The sequence below is a fragment of the Anser cygnoides genome, chromosome 3, assembly GCF_040182565.1.
Source record: "Anser cygnoides isolate HZ-2024a breed goose chromosome 3, Taihu_goose_T2T_genome, whole genome shotgun sequence".
Classification (NCBI taxonomy): domain Eukaryota; kingdom Metazoa; phylum Chordata; class Aves; order Anseriformes; family Anatidae; genus Anser; species Anser cygnoides.
Window position 1 is genome coordinate 117,019,872 of NC_089875.1, and position 15,204 is coordinate 117,035,075.

Genomic DNA, 15,204 nt, shown 5'->3' on the forward strand with positions numbered 1-15,204 from the left:
GCGTGGGAACTGGAGGTCTTTGCACAGAGCTTTCTTTAAAGAAATGACTCCTACATTTGCACCTGATCTCTACCAGAAACATTAATAATTTTACTATAATTTGCATTGCCCATGCCAATTTCTGACAATGACTTGGCTCTCATTTTATTTTCTACAAGCTTTCCTGGGAGAATAAATTTTTTACATCTCTAATCAGCTCTTGGGATATTGAATCATCAATATTTAAAACAATCGTAATTGGTGCTCTACGAATACCTAAAACAGATTCGTTCCCAGTTTCTTTCTCCAGAGCCCATAAAACCACTTGTGGTTTTATTCACTTATTAGAAAGCAGCTGGTGAATCTAAAATATGATTCTGCTTTCACTGAAATCAGTGGATTATCTTTAGTAGGAATATTTTCTATGAATATTGATTATTATGAGAGCAGAATTAGATTGTCTATATTCCATTAATAGCTCTGGAAATGAAAGGCCAAAATCAGAATATGGCCCTATAGGCATATGCTTCCAAAATGTAGGATCTGCAGCCTGTATGTGCAGAGCACGAACAGCCATCCAGTATGAATACATTGCAGGACAAGTTTACTCGTCTTAAGGAAAGGGTTTTTTTTTTTGCCCAAAGTGCTGACATCTTCCTAGGAGATACAGCCTGGTAGCCACAGTAACCAAGCAGTAGCTGATGCTTGAGCATCTCCATTGACCTTTACTAAAACGGTGACTATTTTCTGAGTACTGCACTGGCCTGATCCTGTGACTAAGATTCCTTCCACCAGTTAATCCCACATACAGCAATGCAACTGTTGGAAAAGATAAAAAAAAAAAAAAAAAAACACATATATAAGTGATGGGGTAAGTTAGTTATCTTCAGGAGTATCTTACAGATGGGAAGTCTGTAGTCGACTTCAGTGGGAGCGAGAACTTCACCCTGCAACGCAAACATAGACCACTAGAGGGGATTTTACTACCACTCTATGCCTAGCATATGTCTCCCCCGGAAAACCTTTTAAAACATATGTTCTAGTTCAACCACAAGATGCTGGCTACAAGCTGAGTGAAATCTATGGTTTGTATTATGCAAAAGGTCAGGAAAGATTATTATAATTGTCCCTTCTGGCCATTAAACCTGTGAGTGAAATTCTGGTCCCGTCAAAGTCCCAGGCAAAATTCCCATTGACTTCACTGGGGCCAGACTTCATCCTGTGCAGGTCAGAGGAAGGCAGAATTCTGCACCACCTAGCTCTGAGAGCAAGAACAGCTTTGTTGTCAGGCTCGAATATATACTGTTAAAAAGCATTTTAAAACATCATATGCAACCTCCCTGCTCTGCACCCAGATGAAATAAATCGAGACCAGTTTTCACATCCTTTTTTTTTTTTTTTTTTGATTTCTTCAAAGCCTCCACTAATGCAGATTACACAACCTCCTTAGAAAGTCTGCTTTGTGTTTCACTATTCATATAATTACACTGGATATTTTTTTTCCCCTAAAGCTTTATTGCTGCAATTAAGCAAAATAATAATCCTATACTCTGTGGACATGAGCAACAGTGGATCATCATCCTCTTTGTAAAACAGTCTTCTACGTGCTTGAGGACTGTTATGTTGTCTGATGCTCCTAGTAAGACATCGCACATACATCACATTATCAGGTTGCTGTTGTTTGTGGACGCATATTCTGGTGATTCATACTGTTTGTGATTTACGTAAAACCTCCTTCGCTGTTCCCCATCCTGCACTTGTACACTGGATTTTGCTCTTCTTACATTTTATACCTTGTAGTTTACTTCACTAAATTCCATTTAAGTGACTTCAGACACTTTGTTCCAACTTCTCAGTATTGGTTTGGAGTCTGCTCCTCTCCTGGGAAATACCAATAATCCCTCTGTGCTTGTTGCTGTCACAAAATTTCGTCGGGCTCTCTCTGTTCCTTCACTTTGCTGATGGAAACATTAAATATGAGTCATCTTGTCATAGACCTTTACGGTAGCTCTAGTTGTTATGTGTATCTAGACTAACAGAAAACTTTATTATTATTATTCCAAAAGTATTTTTTCAACTACTCATACAAGCACTTTGCAGAAATTTTATGCACATCCTATTTCCCTACCTTCCTTATGAAAATATGATCTCGAGCTTGTGTTAGAAACCTTACAAAAGTCACCTTCTAGATACCTGCCACATCCTTGCTACCTACTGTGCTGGATACCCTGTCAGAGAACAAAATCTGATTATTTTAATGTGATTTGTTCCATATAATATTATCTTTTCTTACCATCTCTATATCACATTTACTTGTGAGCTTACTCTTTAATCATTTGTTCCAGTATCATTCTATACATTAAGCTTACACATTTGGCATTTCTTGAGTTTTTCCTCTCATCCCCCCCCTCCCTCCTCATGTTATCTCATTAATAGTTGAAGATGGATCCCAAAAAACCAAAGCTTTTAAAAAACACTCACTGTAGTTGCATCCAACAGCTAATGTGGGAATACAGACTTGTTTGCCATGACCCTGGTGAGTGGTGGGAGCACAATTGCTTTGTTAGGTTGGAGAAGCTCAAGAAAAAGTGTAAAGGATGATTTTTTTTTTGTCTGTCAAGACAAGAAACATATATGCAGTCCACTGTGTCCAGATGCACACAAACTTTGTGCATAATCCGCTAGTTTGAAGCTGTGATGAGAATGGCAATTTTGGTTTCTGAAGAATTTCAAGATTTTGCTCTAAATTGCTCAAAGTCTAAAAAAACACGTTTTAAAACATCCGCAGCTTTACTGAACAGAAGCTGTGGGTTTTCTGAGGGGAGGGAAACTGCAATAGTCTCAGTAATTTTGAAAGGAGATTTTGGCTGGTGGGATGAAGGGAAGCCAGGCGCTGAGAGCTCTCTTTCAGCCTCTCATGGTCCCGGCACCCTGCCTGTCCTGCTGGGTCGCCAACACCAGGACACTAGGCACAGTGATACGGTCAAACCTGGTGTATGTCTCCACCAGGATTTGTCAAATTCTGGGCGTCCTCTTCAAAAGAATAGTGTGTCAATAGAGACTTGCATTTCAATGCTCTCGTGTAATTATTTTTTTTTCCCAATTGCTCAAGAAGCTCATAGAAGGGATACTCCCAAAGCAGATCTAGAAAATTGTTACTAAGACTTTAAAAAACAGCTATTCCTTCTGGGTGGCTTGTGGCCCGATTTTCCATGTGTAGAGAGTTGATACTTGTGAGAAGTCAGCCACCTTTGAATTGTCTCGCAGCATCTAAAACTGCTAGCCCCTTTGAAAAATTCAGCTTGCCTATACCACACATCCCTTAGCTGGTGTTTATATACATTTATACAGCAGAGCATTGTCTTGCAGGAAAAAAAATAAAAAAATTATCATTCCCTAGTTCAGAAATTGCTGTATATTTTTAGGTGTAGGAAGTTTCATTACAGGTTCTACTTCCTTTGATTATTTACAATCAATTTCTCATAAAGGTGAATGCATGCAGTGATAGGTAAGGGATCTACAAGTATAAATGAGAACAAAATAATTTCTTTGTCCAGGGTGTTGGACCGGTCCATGCTTTTCTATTCTGTCGATATTTGCCAAGTCATGGGCCTTAAGTACTATAAAAGAAAGCAGGAGAGGTGATGGAATAACACGATTTTTTTTTCCCATACTGAGGCTATCCACCTGTGACCAGGCTGTTGTTTTCCAAATCCAACCTGCACCCAGATTGATGTTCCCAGACATCACAAAGGTTATTTCAAAGCATAACACGTGCAGTGGCCAGTGGCTCCCACAAAGCCCTGAGGAAAACCAAGACCTCTCTGTGCAAGTAGCAGCTCTGCTACCAGCACCTTGGCTGATGTGGCAGGTGGGAGTGCTCTGCCCCAGGTGGGTGGACCAACTGGAGACAATTGTTCTTTAATTACAAACATCCTAAACCATCATGAAAAGATCCCTAGAAAGAACCTGGCCTATATGATCCTGTCCTGCCCGTGCTGAAGTTAATATAAATATAAAAGGTTGGAAAATAATGATTTACCAAGCCTCAAGACCAACACCCATGGGGACTCCAACCTGCAATTCCGTCACCTGAAAATCCCAAATGTCTTAAGAGGACAAATGCATCTCTCCCAAAACCGCAGCGACCTGGAAAGTGCAACGGCACTTTCCTTGGAGATCCTCAGCTCTACTGACGTGCTGCTCAGCCAGTTTGAACGGCATGGAACAAGCCAGCTCCCTTCAAGTTGGCCAGCAATGCAAACCAAGTTAAGCTTATGTGCATCTATAATGTATGCCTGTACATACGCCAAACTTGGACGACATTTTGGCTGGCTTTTGGGGAGCTGGCTAAAGATATTCACCACTTCCTTTTTGTTTTGTTACTACCCTGACAGTCTTTCTAGCAAACGCTCTATTTTTATTTGACATGTATGCACATGGTCCATTTCCATGTGTGTGTGCATAGGAATATATTTCTGCTCCAGCTTGCCCTCACTTGGAAAGCTGCTGCTAGGAGTTTCTTGTAGCAAAATGAAATTTCGGAAAAAGTCCAATGAAATTAAAAAGCTGCACGGCAAATTTATTATTGTTATTATAGGCTCCCATTCAGGAAAATACTTAAGTATGTGCTTAAGTCCCATTGAAATCATCAAGACTTAAGAACATGCTTAAAGTCAAGCGTATACTTCCTCTGAATTGGGATGTATTTCAGCACATGCTTAAATGCTTTCCTGAACTGAAGCCACAGTCAACAAGAGTGTCCTGTGATGCACAGGACTTGCACTACAAGATTTACTTCTTACTTGAGACCTACCAGTGCTGCACTATGAGTATACACTTTTTAGCTCGCCTCTCCGTTGGTGGCACTCCAAATAGCTTACTGGCTTTTACATTTGGACGAGAACTTGTGAAAGAGACTAGAAACTGGAAAAAAAATGAGCCTTGCTAAAGCAATACCTTGGCTTCTCTGATCTCATGTTGCAGCCAACAATTTTTCCCTACAATGGAGATTTGTGCTATTGTGTGTGTGGTATAATTACTAAGACAGATTTTTTTTCTTTTTAATGGCACAATAAATAGGATATTTCCTGGCCTGCTCTGCATTTCAAATAGGATTTTCACTTCCCCTTTGGGTTCTGAGCGTAAGGAGAGTAAGTGTCAAAAGGCAGGCGCTTTCCCAATTCTAAAATAGAGAGAGTGCAATCATGTGTAATGTGAATCTAGATTTTGATTGTAAGGATGATGAAATCAATTCTCTCCTTAATCCTTACTTGGAAACATTTGGGTGAACTAGCCTGCCTGCTTTTGCTAACTTGTTATAATCCTTTTGAAAAAGAAACGTATTTTAGTGTCATCAAAAATATCTGCCTACTTTACCGGGGAGTCCAACAGAGCACTGGACAGAACGGTCTCAATGCAATGAGAAATTAGAAGAGAAGGAAAATAGATAAAACCAAATGTATTCTGTTCCTGGAGAAAGCACAGAGGTTTCCAATAGGCAGCTCTTTCCAGTGCTGCCATTTTTAAGCTAGATGCTTAGTCATTATTAATGACAGTATGTTGATATAAAGCTGCTATATTTGGGAAGGAACTGGAAACAAAACCTTTTTCCCTCTTAAGGTTAGGTATAATAACATACAGTTGCCTGTATGCATTGCAGTCACTCTGCATCTACCAGTTGGAGTATTTTTGGAACCAGTGAGGAAGTTTATTACAGTTATTTCATTTAAGGGAAAGTAGTAACTTGAACTTGAGAAGAGCTCCCTGTTCATGTCGTTCAGCTATGCTGTGCAGTGGTTGGAGGCTCTCAATATTGCTGCTACTTTTCAGAAGTATTTGGCACAAGCTCATCAAATCACCAAGACTTTTTTTCTCCCTCCTGAAGCCTCCTTTAATTTTGTTCCTTGGTGATGTGTCGGTACATCCCCCGCTTGTGCATACAAATATCTTTAAGGTTTAATTACCTTAAAGGTATTTAATACCTTGTTCATTCTTGTCATCGCTCAGACAGAGGCAAGCAGCTGCTGTGATGCTGGGGTTTTCCTAATGTGATTACACTGAGTTCCAGGGCAGGACCTCGCATCAAATGGTGCGTAGTACCTAAATGTCAAAGACCAAGTAGAAAAGCATCCTGTTTGGTAGCTAAACTAATAAATATAGATTTAAGAGAAGCAACAAGAGCAGAAAGTGATGTTTCCAAGACGGAGCAAAAAATCCTCCAGCAATTCTGCCTCCACAAAGGAGGCAGGCTCCAGGCTTTTCTGTTAGTGGGGTCCACATGCATCCCACCTAAATTCAGATACACATGAGACTTAGTCGAAATGAAAGTGGCCAGATTCATCTTCTGGATGTGCTTCCCTGCCTTGCCCAGAAGGCCTTAGGCATCTCAGAGAAACTTCAGTGGGACGAGTGTTGGCTGAGGGGTCTCACCCAGCAAATCCTTGAATCCATTTTACTTTTCCGTGGTCACTCTGGGAATTTGTTGCCTGAAAATGTGAAGTGTTTCTCCATAGGGAAAAGGAGGCAGCGCTCTTCTGCGGGAAAGAAGAGGCTCTGAAACCCTTTCACAGCACTAAGAGTTACAGTGCACGTTTTAAAATCTCAGTTTCCTTGATCCTGGCACCCACAGAGCCTCAAGTCTATAGTCGATTGCAGTCATTGAATCAGCAATATCCAGCGTTACTGGCAGGGAGGGTGTATATTTCATCAACTTGCTCCTTTCTCTAAGCGGCTGATCACTTTTGCTGTGCCTCAGGGAAGCTACAAGAGAGAGCTTCTGTGCTCATTTGTGAGTAGCAGCGGGGATAAACGGTGTTTCTACAGCTTGTCAATTATTTGTTCTTTTCTTTCTGTGCACTGTTTGAGTTCTTGATCTTGATTAAGGTATTATTTAATTCCTGCATTTCTGAGCTCTTAAGCTGGGACAGACACATAATAGGTTTGCGTTTAGTCACTACCAGGGTGCTTTAAGCAAGCTGGTTTTCTTTGAAGCTGAAAGTGACTAAGCCTGGGAAGTTCTCTGTTCTTTCTCCTCTCCTCCTAGTAGTTAATAGACTTCACAGGTAATCTCAAGACACTCTGATAAGCCTTTGAAGTTATTACCCACTCAGTTTTTGCTCTTTCTGAGTGCCGGGCATTGAATTGCTGACTGCTGTTAGAAGCAACGAGAAAGGATTCACAAAACCGACAGAGCCTTGCCTATAATTTTTGCAGACAAGAGCTGAATTTAATGGATAAATTGTGTTGCTGGGGAGATTTTGATTCTGTTCCCTCCTCTGTCACCAGTTTGCCTTGTGATTTGTGGTAGCATTTTCAGTTATGCCAGTCACATGAGATCTAAACCCATGAGTCAGACTCCACCCAAATCATGAGCCTGGCTTTCAGATCCAGGAGCTTTGAAAAGAGATCATACCATACTGTGTCTTTAGTTTATCTTTCGTTTCTGGAATTTCCTCTGTGTATTCCCAACATGTCTCTAGCAATTAATGTTTTCCACTCTTTTGGAAGTGTCGGGAAGAAGTTCTGACCATTTGGAGCTGTTGAAGGCCTCATTTGACCTACACAATTACTTTTGGTTTTGATCTCCAAATGAATCTTATTTCTTCCAGATTCCGCATCTTTTGTCCTCAGTGATTTCTGCATCCCTTAGCCTCACATGACCCGTCACTTCTGTCCCTTCGTTGCCATTCAGCCACTCTGTCCCACCTTTACTCCTCTCCAGTCTTGAGGGGCTTTTTCACCGTTGCCTTTCAGGATGGAGGAGGTACAAAAAGATGCAGATCTAGGAAGTCCTTAACATTCCTATGAGAATAAATAATTGGAGAGTGCAGGGAAATAGCTTCTCCTTCCTGAAAAGGTGAAATTTGTTACTTGCAGCACAAGAAGTAGGTGGTGAGGAAAGGCAGGAGAGTGCCTCCATGCAGGAAGGAGACCTATAAGAGGGCTAGAGCTTTGTGGGTTACTTCAACACTAGACCCATTTCCTCAGAAGGTATCTGCAGGACTTGGGAAATCAGGGTTTTATACTCACTTTGAAGGGAGTCAGGTGACAAGTGAATCAGACTCAATGCAGTTAATAAGACAAAGTAAGTCCAGAGAAGACGGATTGAAGATGGATGTGAGATAGGAGTCAACTCTTCTGTCTGCACAATTTTGCTCTCTCAATCAGTGGTCAATCTGTTTTTCCTCAAATTTAAGGTTTGTAATATATTGTTTGCAGACTCTGATAGCCAACTCCATTATGAAGGATATGATTAGATTGAGATGGTGAAAAAGCCAAGGGGAAATTTGGTGTTGTGCCACTGTTTTTCCCTATGGCATTTGACTCTTTTTAGGAGGGCTAAGAAGTTGCAAGCTCTTGGCAAGTGTTTATTAAGCCAAAGCCAAAACAATAAACGTAATTTCACAGTAATTATTGCATGCAACACTGTGGTGCCTGGTATTCCCGTGGTAACACTGTCATTGTTTTGCCATGAAATTTGGAGAGCAGAGCTAACTATTTAATTAATAAAGTTATGCAAAACTAGTATATTCACACGCCAGGCAGACAGAAAAAAGCATCTTCTCTTGCTCGTCTCATACCATACCACTACTTTATCCACAGTGTTTGAGGGTTCTTGCCTATGCCATGTGCCAGGCATTTGGCTGATCTATAATTTCATGTAGAAGTGCAGCCAAACTGTACCCCCAGATCCAAATATCTCTAAAGTCTGAGTGCTTGAAACTGAATCTGAAGCCAGAGAAAAACTCTTTACATAGCCCTAAACTTTACAATGTGCTGTCTCCAAGCCTTGAACCCACACTCTCTCCATATTTTGGTGGATGGGAAATCTGGAATTTGTTTTTAAACCCAGAATTATCAAAAGCTGTGTTGAAGACATGAGAAAGATTCATGACGCCTACTCGAAAATCTTTCAGCTAAACTTTTCCTATGCAAGTTGTAGCAACTGGACGCATCTCAAAATGTTTCTAGCTAGTCTGTGAACGTTTCACAAAAGAGCAGTAATTAGAAGTGATTCCTTCTTTAAGATAGAGAAATGCCACTCCACAGCTTGAATATTAATAAGATACAATTTATGAAAGCAAACAGAGTAATATAATATTTTCTCCAGAGGAAAAGGACATGTATTTGCTTAGCTCTTTCATCAGCCATTTTCAGACACACACTGTGTGCATAAAATACAGTTATGCAACCCATATGGGTCAACAAAGGAAGGTTGGTTGCTTCACCAGGATTATAAGAATCTTTTAAACACAATGGTACCACAAATTAAAATGGAAATCTATCAAAACCATTATCGTCTTGAAAGCTTTGGCCACAAGCATAATTATTGTAGAAGGATGTTGTCCTTGGACACAGCTTTGGCTCAGTTCAAATAGTGTTATTTGTATCCCTCTATGGCTTGAAGTCAGAATTTGCATGGCTAAAGACCATAAATTTTTAAAGGAAAAAAAAACACAAGCTGTTTCCTTAGTACTAACACTAGCAGTTTTTTATTGTTTTGTAGTGGTTTGTAGGCAACTCATTAGGTGCTAGAGATAGGAACAGACTGAATGTGGCGGCTGAAGTCTGCCTTGAACTTTGGAAGGATTCAGATGCAGATTTCTGTCTGGATCCAGTTGTTTGTGTCTGAGGCTCTTGCTTTATTTGACATGAACAAGAATGAGTGAATGTTAGGCATGTTTGGGTTTAAATCCACTTCCAAAATGTCCCCAGTTTGGATAGTAAAACAGTGACCCAGTGATGTGCAATCCACAGACTTAGAGCAGAAAACCTGTCCAGAGTTTTCTATCATGTTGATGCAGCAGGCAGTCCTGTAGAATGGCAGTAACTGAACACATAGTGAACATATGGTGAAAAGAATATACAGTCTTCTGGATGTTGCTTACCATAAGTAAAGGACACATCTAGAGCCAGAGTTGTCCCCAGGAGGGGCACCAGGTTGCTTTCTCAAGCTCCTGCTGAAGGCTGACTCCTGGATTAACTCCATTATCGAGCTGATGATAAGCTATATAAAATAACAGGCACTGTAGGTTATTCTTGAACTAGCTATTCTTCTTTCAACATCCAATTTCCATCTTGAGGGAAATAAATGACTAACGTATTTGAACTCTATTTTTCTTCTTTTTCCATCCCTCAGGCTGGTATAGATGGAGAAAGCATTGGGAACTGCCCGTTCTCCCAGCGTCTCTTCATGATCCTCTGGCTCAAAGGAGTTGTGTTCAACGTCACCACTGTTGACCTGAAAAGGTAAAAATTGTTCGCTTTAATTGAAAGTAGTTATACGATCCAGTGTTTTTCCAATAGAAAGGCCGCACTACGTTCAGTCAGATTGGTATCTGGCTTAGAGAGCCTGTGGCGCACAACAAAATAGTTGGGATTCAAGTCTGTTATTTCTTTTTGCACTTGTGGAATGTTTTTATATTAAACAGGGCGTTCAGGGTACTTTAAAGTATTCTCACCACAAACTGCTGAAGAAGTAGAAGGGCAAACTGATTTTGCAGGAACTGTAAATATCTGCGCAGCTACCTGACCATAAAGATTGGTGATTCCATGACCTTTTTTCTCTCTGCAGAAAGCCAGCTGATCTACACAATCTGGCTCCTGGGACCCACCCACCTTTCTTGACTTTTAATGGAGAAGTCAAGACAGATGTTAACAAGATTGAGGAATTTTTGGAAGAGACTCTTGCACCTCCAAAGTAAGAACTCGGGATTTTTTCAGTCAATATTCCATTTCCTAGGAATGAAAGATGTCCTAAGAGGAGTTCCTGAAAAGCACTCCCTCCTACAATCTTTACTTACAGGAGTAATATTTATTTATGAAACTTGCTGGCTTCAGTGAGATGACTTCCATGTGTGAAAGTTACTTGTATGACTAATAACTGCAGAATGTTTTCTCTGTACACATTTCAGGATGCCCTTGTATGCAGAATTAAGGAGACCAATGCTAAAAAAAAAAAAAAAATTAAAAAAAAATATTGTAGGGGTCTGGTGTCCACATTTTACAGAGCTAAAAATAACTTGGAATGGATGCAGAGCATTGCCACGCAAAATATCTGTGCCAGTAAAAGTGTTTTATCATTAAAAACTGAAGGCTTCTGAGCTGTGTGGTGTATTAAAAAGGTTGGAAGGGGAACTGACTGCAGAGTACAAGGAGCTCTGGAGTCAGAAAAGTGCTCATTAGTCTCATCAAGAAATGACAAGAGCCCATGACTGGAAATTATAACCAACCTAATTCAGATTAGAAATACGGTACAGATTTTTCAATATGTATGAATAAGCACTGGAACAAACAACTGAGGAACATGTCAGATTCACCAGATATGCCTTAGTTAGTCAAGCATTTTGGACTTAGTACAAGGATAACAGAGAGAAAAGATTGCTGGCTTGTGTTTTGGACCTTAAAATCTATGAATCAATGAAAATATTCTCAGTTCCTTATGGAGCATTTTACCTCCGACTGAATGAGCAGCCATAGGGCCAGTCAAGAGGCAAGAGATCAGGTACTTAAGCTTTCTGTAGTCTAGTCCAAGACCACCGAAATCAGTAGGAGTCGTTAGTTCATGTTGATCTTTCAAATCAATATATCCCTTTGTGCCAGTTGTCTATAAAAACAACAATTCGGAGACTGAAAACTTTATGTTCCTTCACCTGGCTGATGCTAACATGCCTTGCTATTACATCCTGGCAGACATTTTCAGCACAGGGAGCTAGACATGACTGCCATTCATAACAGAGAGAGCTGGCTGCCAGCCTCCCCTGCACCTCTCTGGAAATTTATGCTTCCTCCTGATTTAAGGCCACTGTATCTTGGATGGTGGTCACATAAAGCATAAAGTGTAATTACCTTTGTCCTGAAGCCATCCCTGTGTAACTACCCAAATCTCTGCCTTGACAGATACAGATATCATTAAGAGGGTCTTGCCAAGCTGTTGGTTTGAGATAAATGACAATGCTAATTGCTGTTCCTCGTAAAGGGCTTTTTAAAAATGTCTTCTTTTAAACTGTATCTGTAATCATGACTATACTGCTGGTGACACGCTGTGACTCTCCAACCTCCTTTCAGATATCCCAAGCTGGCTGCTAAGCACCGGGAATCAAACACTGCTGGAATCGATATCTTCTCCAAATTTTCTGCATACATCAAAAACACCAAGCAGCAGGATAATGCTGGTGAGTAGAGTAATTACCAAATGTGCTGGGGAGTTTTTGTGCTTAGAAGCTGAATAATTTTGCTGTTTTCCCCTCATTTTATTGTGAACTGTGTTAATGACATCAGGTACCACTGCTGCTCAGTTTGAGACGGTAAGTTCAGATGTACTTCACATGTCCACAGTCGAATTAATTACATCTATACCAGTGAGTAAAACAAGGACAGAGCATTCAGCAGTAGGCAAACTTCTCCACCAGAACAGGATCCCACAGAACTACTGGAGTTGGCTGGTGGCTCACTCTAACGCCTCTACTCGGGCCAGGCACTGCTTGGAGTGCTAGTTGCCTGGGTCCAAAATTGTGACAGCAATAGACACAGCACTAAAAGTTTAGCACTGAATTATTGGTGAATGAATGAGTGAATGAATGGAGAGCAATCTGTGCCTTTTTACCCTGTATAATTTCTTAGATATAGGCATTTACACCAGACTCTCCTCCCACTTATCTCATGGTTATGTTGTGGTACTATAGCTCATTTGCTGATATAAACTGAGTCATATTGGGACAGAAAGTAATTGAATGAAAGTGAATGAATTACAGAAAGTAACTGAATGAAAGAAGTGGCTTTAAGAAATAGAATTGCACACTGTACACTCCAGCTTTCCCTCATACATTTGTGTCAAAAGAACTACCCCCCCCCCCCGAAGCTGGATGCCATGCATATTTACACGCATCCTACACTCTCTTCTTAATGAAATCACTTTTCTTCTCCACATTCCTTTCCCTTCAGAGAGGCACAGCTCCAGCTAGTGCAAGCTCCTGTTGCTCCATGAAAGCGAATGGATTTACACTGCTATGTCCCTTGAGATGAGCTAGTAGAAGACTTGCAGTCACTCATTGACGTTCATCTTACCTTGTATTACTAATTTCACAGAGATCTAAGGCGTGCTAAACACCATGCAGTCATCACACTGTTCAGAGAAAAGTAGATTTTTCAGGTTCCAGCTCTGCCACAGATTTCATTTGCGCGATTATATTTCATTGCCTGGGGCTGACTCATGAGATGAAAATGGGGAAACGATGATTTATGTCAGATAAAAATCTGCTCCTTAATATTTTTTGTTTTTTTAACAGAAGGAAATAATTATAGTGCTTCATTTCACAGGGATGCTAAAAAGTTATTTTTTTGTCTGCTGCCAATTGGATGCTCAGCTAACCTCTGTAGGAAGGCCTGTAAAAAGAAGATAAATTAAGAGTTAACTTAAATAGATGTTACAGTTAAAATAAATATCTTGGCCATTTACAAGGATTTTTTATGGTCCGTGGTGCAATTGTAAGCCTTAAATTCAGCTGTGCTGTCCCTTGTATTCTAAAACCGTCACAAGTATTTGTCCACATGTAAAATCCTGCTGTGTTGCTTCTCAGTGACTCTGCGAAATGCAAATCCCCGGACTTGTAAGGGCTGGCAGCTCCTGGTGGTAATAAATGGCAGTCCTAGAGGTGTCTGCATCTGGCTGTAACCAGTGCTGGAATTCAAGGTTGGATATCTGCTACTGTGAGATAAAGAATCTAACCCTGCAAAGCGCTCCTGGTGGGCTGTCTGCATTTGTTCTAGCTCCAGTGTGATTAATGGGAGCTTTCCCTAGTTCTGCCTAACAAACTTGGTTTAGGTACGCTTGCAAAGAAAATGAAAATCCTTCTCAAAGGCAATTGAGCATACCAAGGTTATAGGGAAAAGAGATAGTAAGCTGCAAGACAGCAACAAACTTTGTTCTGTGTAAACTTCCTCACCGCATTTTGTTGCTGGTTCATGCTCCTGTGATAGCCAGGCACACACTGGTACTCAGCTTTCCTCTTTGAAGTAGAGAAATGTTTTTAGCGTAATTTTTTTGCAGCTAGAGTGCTGAAGCACAAGGAGAATAAAGCTGAGATGAGCAGAGTACGTGTTCTTCGTAGCACTGTTGTGAAGTGCTTGTGGACCTCTGAGTACTTGAGTCTGGGAGTGGAGATTTATGAAATCTGGGAATTAGACCTCAATTTTAGCAGAGTAATTGACTTCCATTTTTCAAGGGCTGAGCAAGAAAAGTGTTTCCCTTATCTCAGGGACATTTTACCCACTGAAGTATCCTTTCCAGTTCATCTGAACCTACAGCAGTTATTCTGAAGGCTGATTTGGATGGTAGATAGTGAGCTAATTAAAAGCTAGCTATGTTAGATTTCTTGGGCTGGAAAGAGACTATGTGCAAAAAAAGAAATGAAAGGAAAGGATCATATCACTGGATACATAATTCCTAATGCAGCTATTTTGGATGGGTATTTTTTAAAATTGCAGCAGCAATCAAAAAGGGATCTGGAGCTCTAGCCTTGATCTGATATATGCCATTTTGCGGAAGGTTCTGGCAGCTTATCCTCCCTATATAACAGCAGAAATAATTATATATTGTTCTGTAAAAACAGAAAGCAAGTTCTAAATATATGATATATGATGGTATATAATACATGACAAATGATGATATAATATGATATATGGTAACATAATATGTGATAATACTATATACTAGATACCATATACTAGATTCTATATAATTAGGGGGAATGTCCCTTTTCGTATCTCCATGTGAGTAGGTAAGGTCCACAATGAACAGAGGTTGCTAGTTGTGGCTATTTCCTATACACAGCAGCTCTCAAATAAAGGTGATGGCATATGTCTCATAGCCTTCCTCTATATTGAGTCCTAGCTTCAGCTTACTCAAATTTGTGGGTTAAACTGGAAAGCCACACCAGTGACTGGGACATATGTTGCACATGATCAAAATAGAAGAACACTTGTCAATAAAACCAAAACAGAATGGAGACCCCAGACCATTACATCAAAAATAATTCTAATTGTTTTTGGTTGGGAATAGGAAAGTGTTGGATACCAAGTATCCTAAATCACCAAACATCAGGTTGTTTAAATTTTAGTCTCTTAACTTGGAAGTCAGGGTGGTGAATTCATTAAGGTATGGGATATCAGGCTGGGAATTTGTAACATCCAGTGATCTCTAGCTGCAAGAAATGTGGTTAGGTA

The 15,204-nt window shown here is 40.3% G+C and overlaps 1 protein-coding gene across 3 annotated transcripts in view; it reads left to right on the top strand.

Moving 5' to 3' along the window:
• The window catches only part of CLIC5 (chloride intracellular channel 5), a 75,108-nt gene that overhangs the window by 32,090 nt on the left and 27,814 nt on the right, over window positions 1-15,204 (top strand). For all 3 annotated transcript variants that reach the window (XM_066995055.1, XM_013184546.3, XM_013184547.3), the window contains exons 2-4: window positions 10,121-10,230; window positions 10,556-10,681; window positions 12,049-12,155. In XM_066995055.1, coding sequence (XP_066851156.1) covers window positions 10,121-10,230; window positions 10,556-10,681; window positions 12,049-12,155 — 343 coding nt within the window. The remainder of the gene's footprint in view (window positions 1-10,120; window positions 10,231-10,555; window positions 10,682-12,048; window positions 12,156-15,204) is intronic.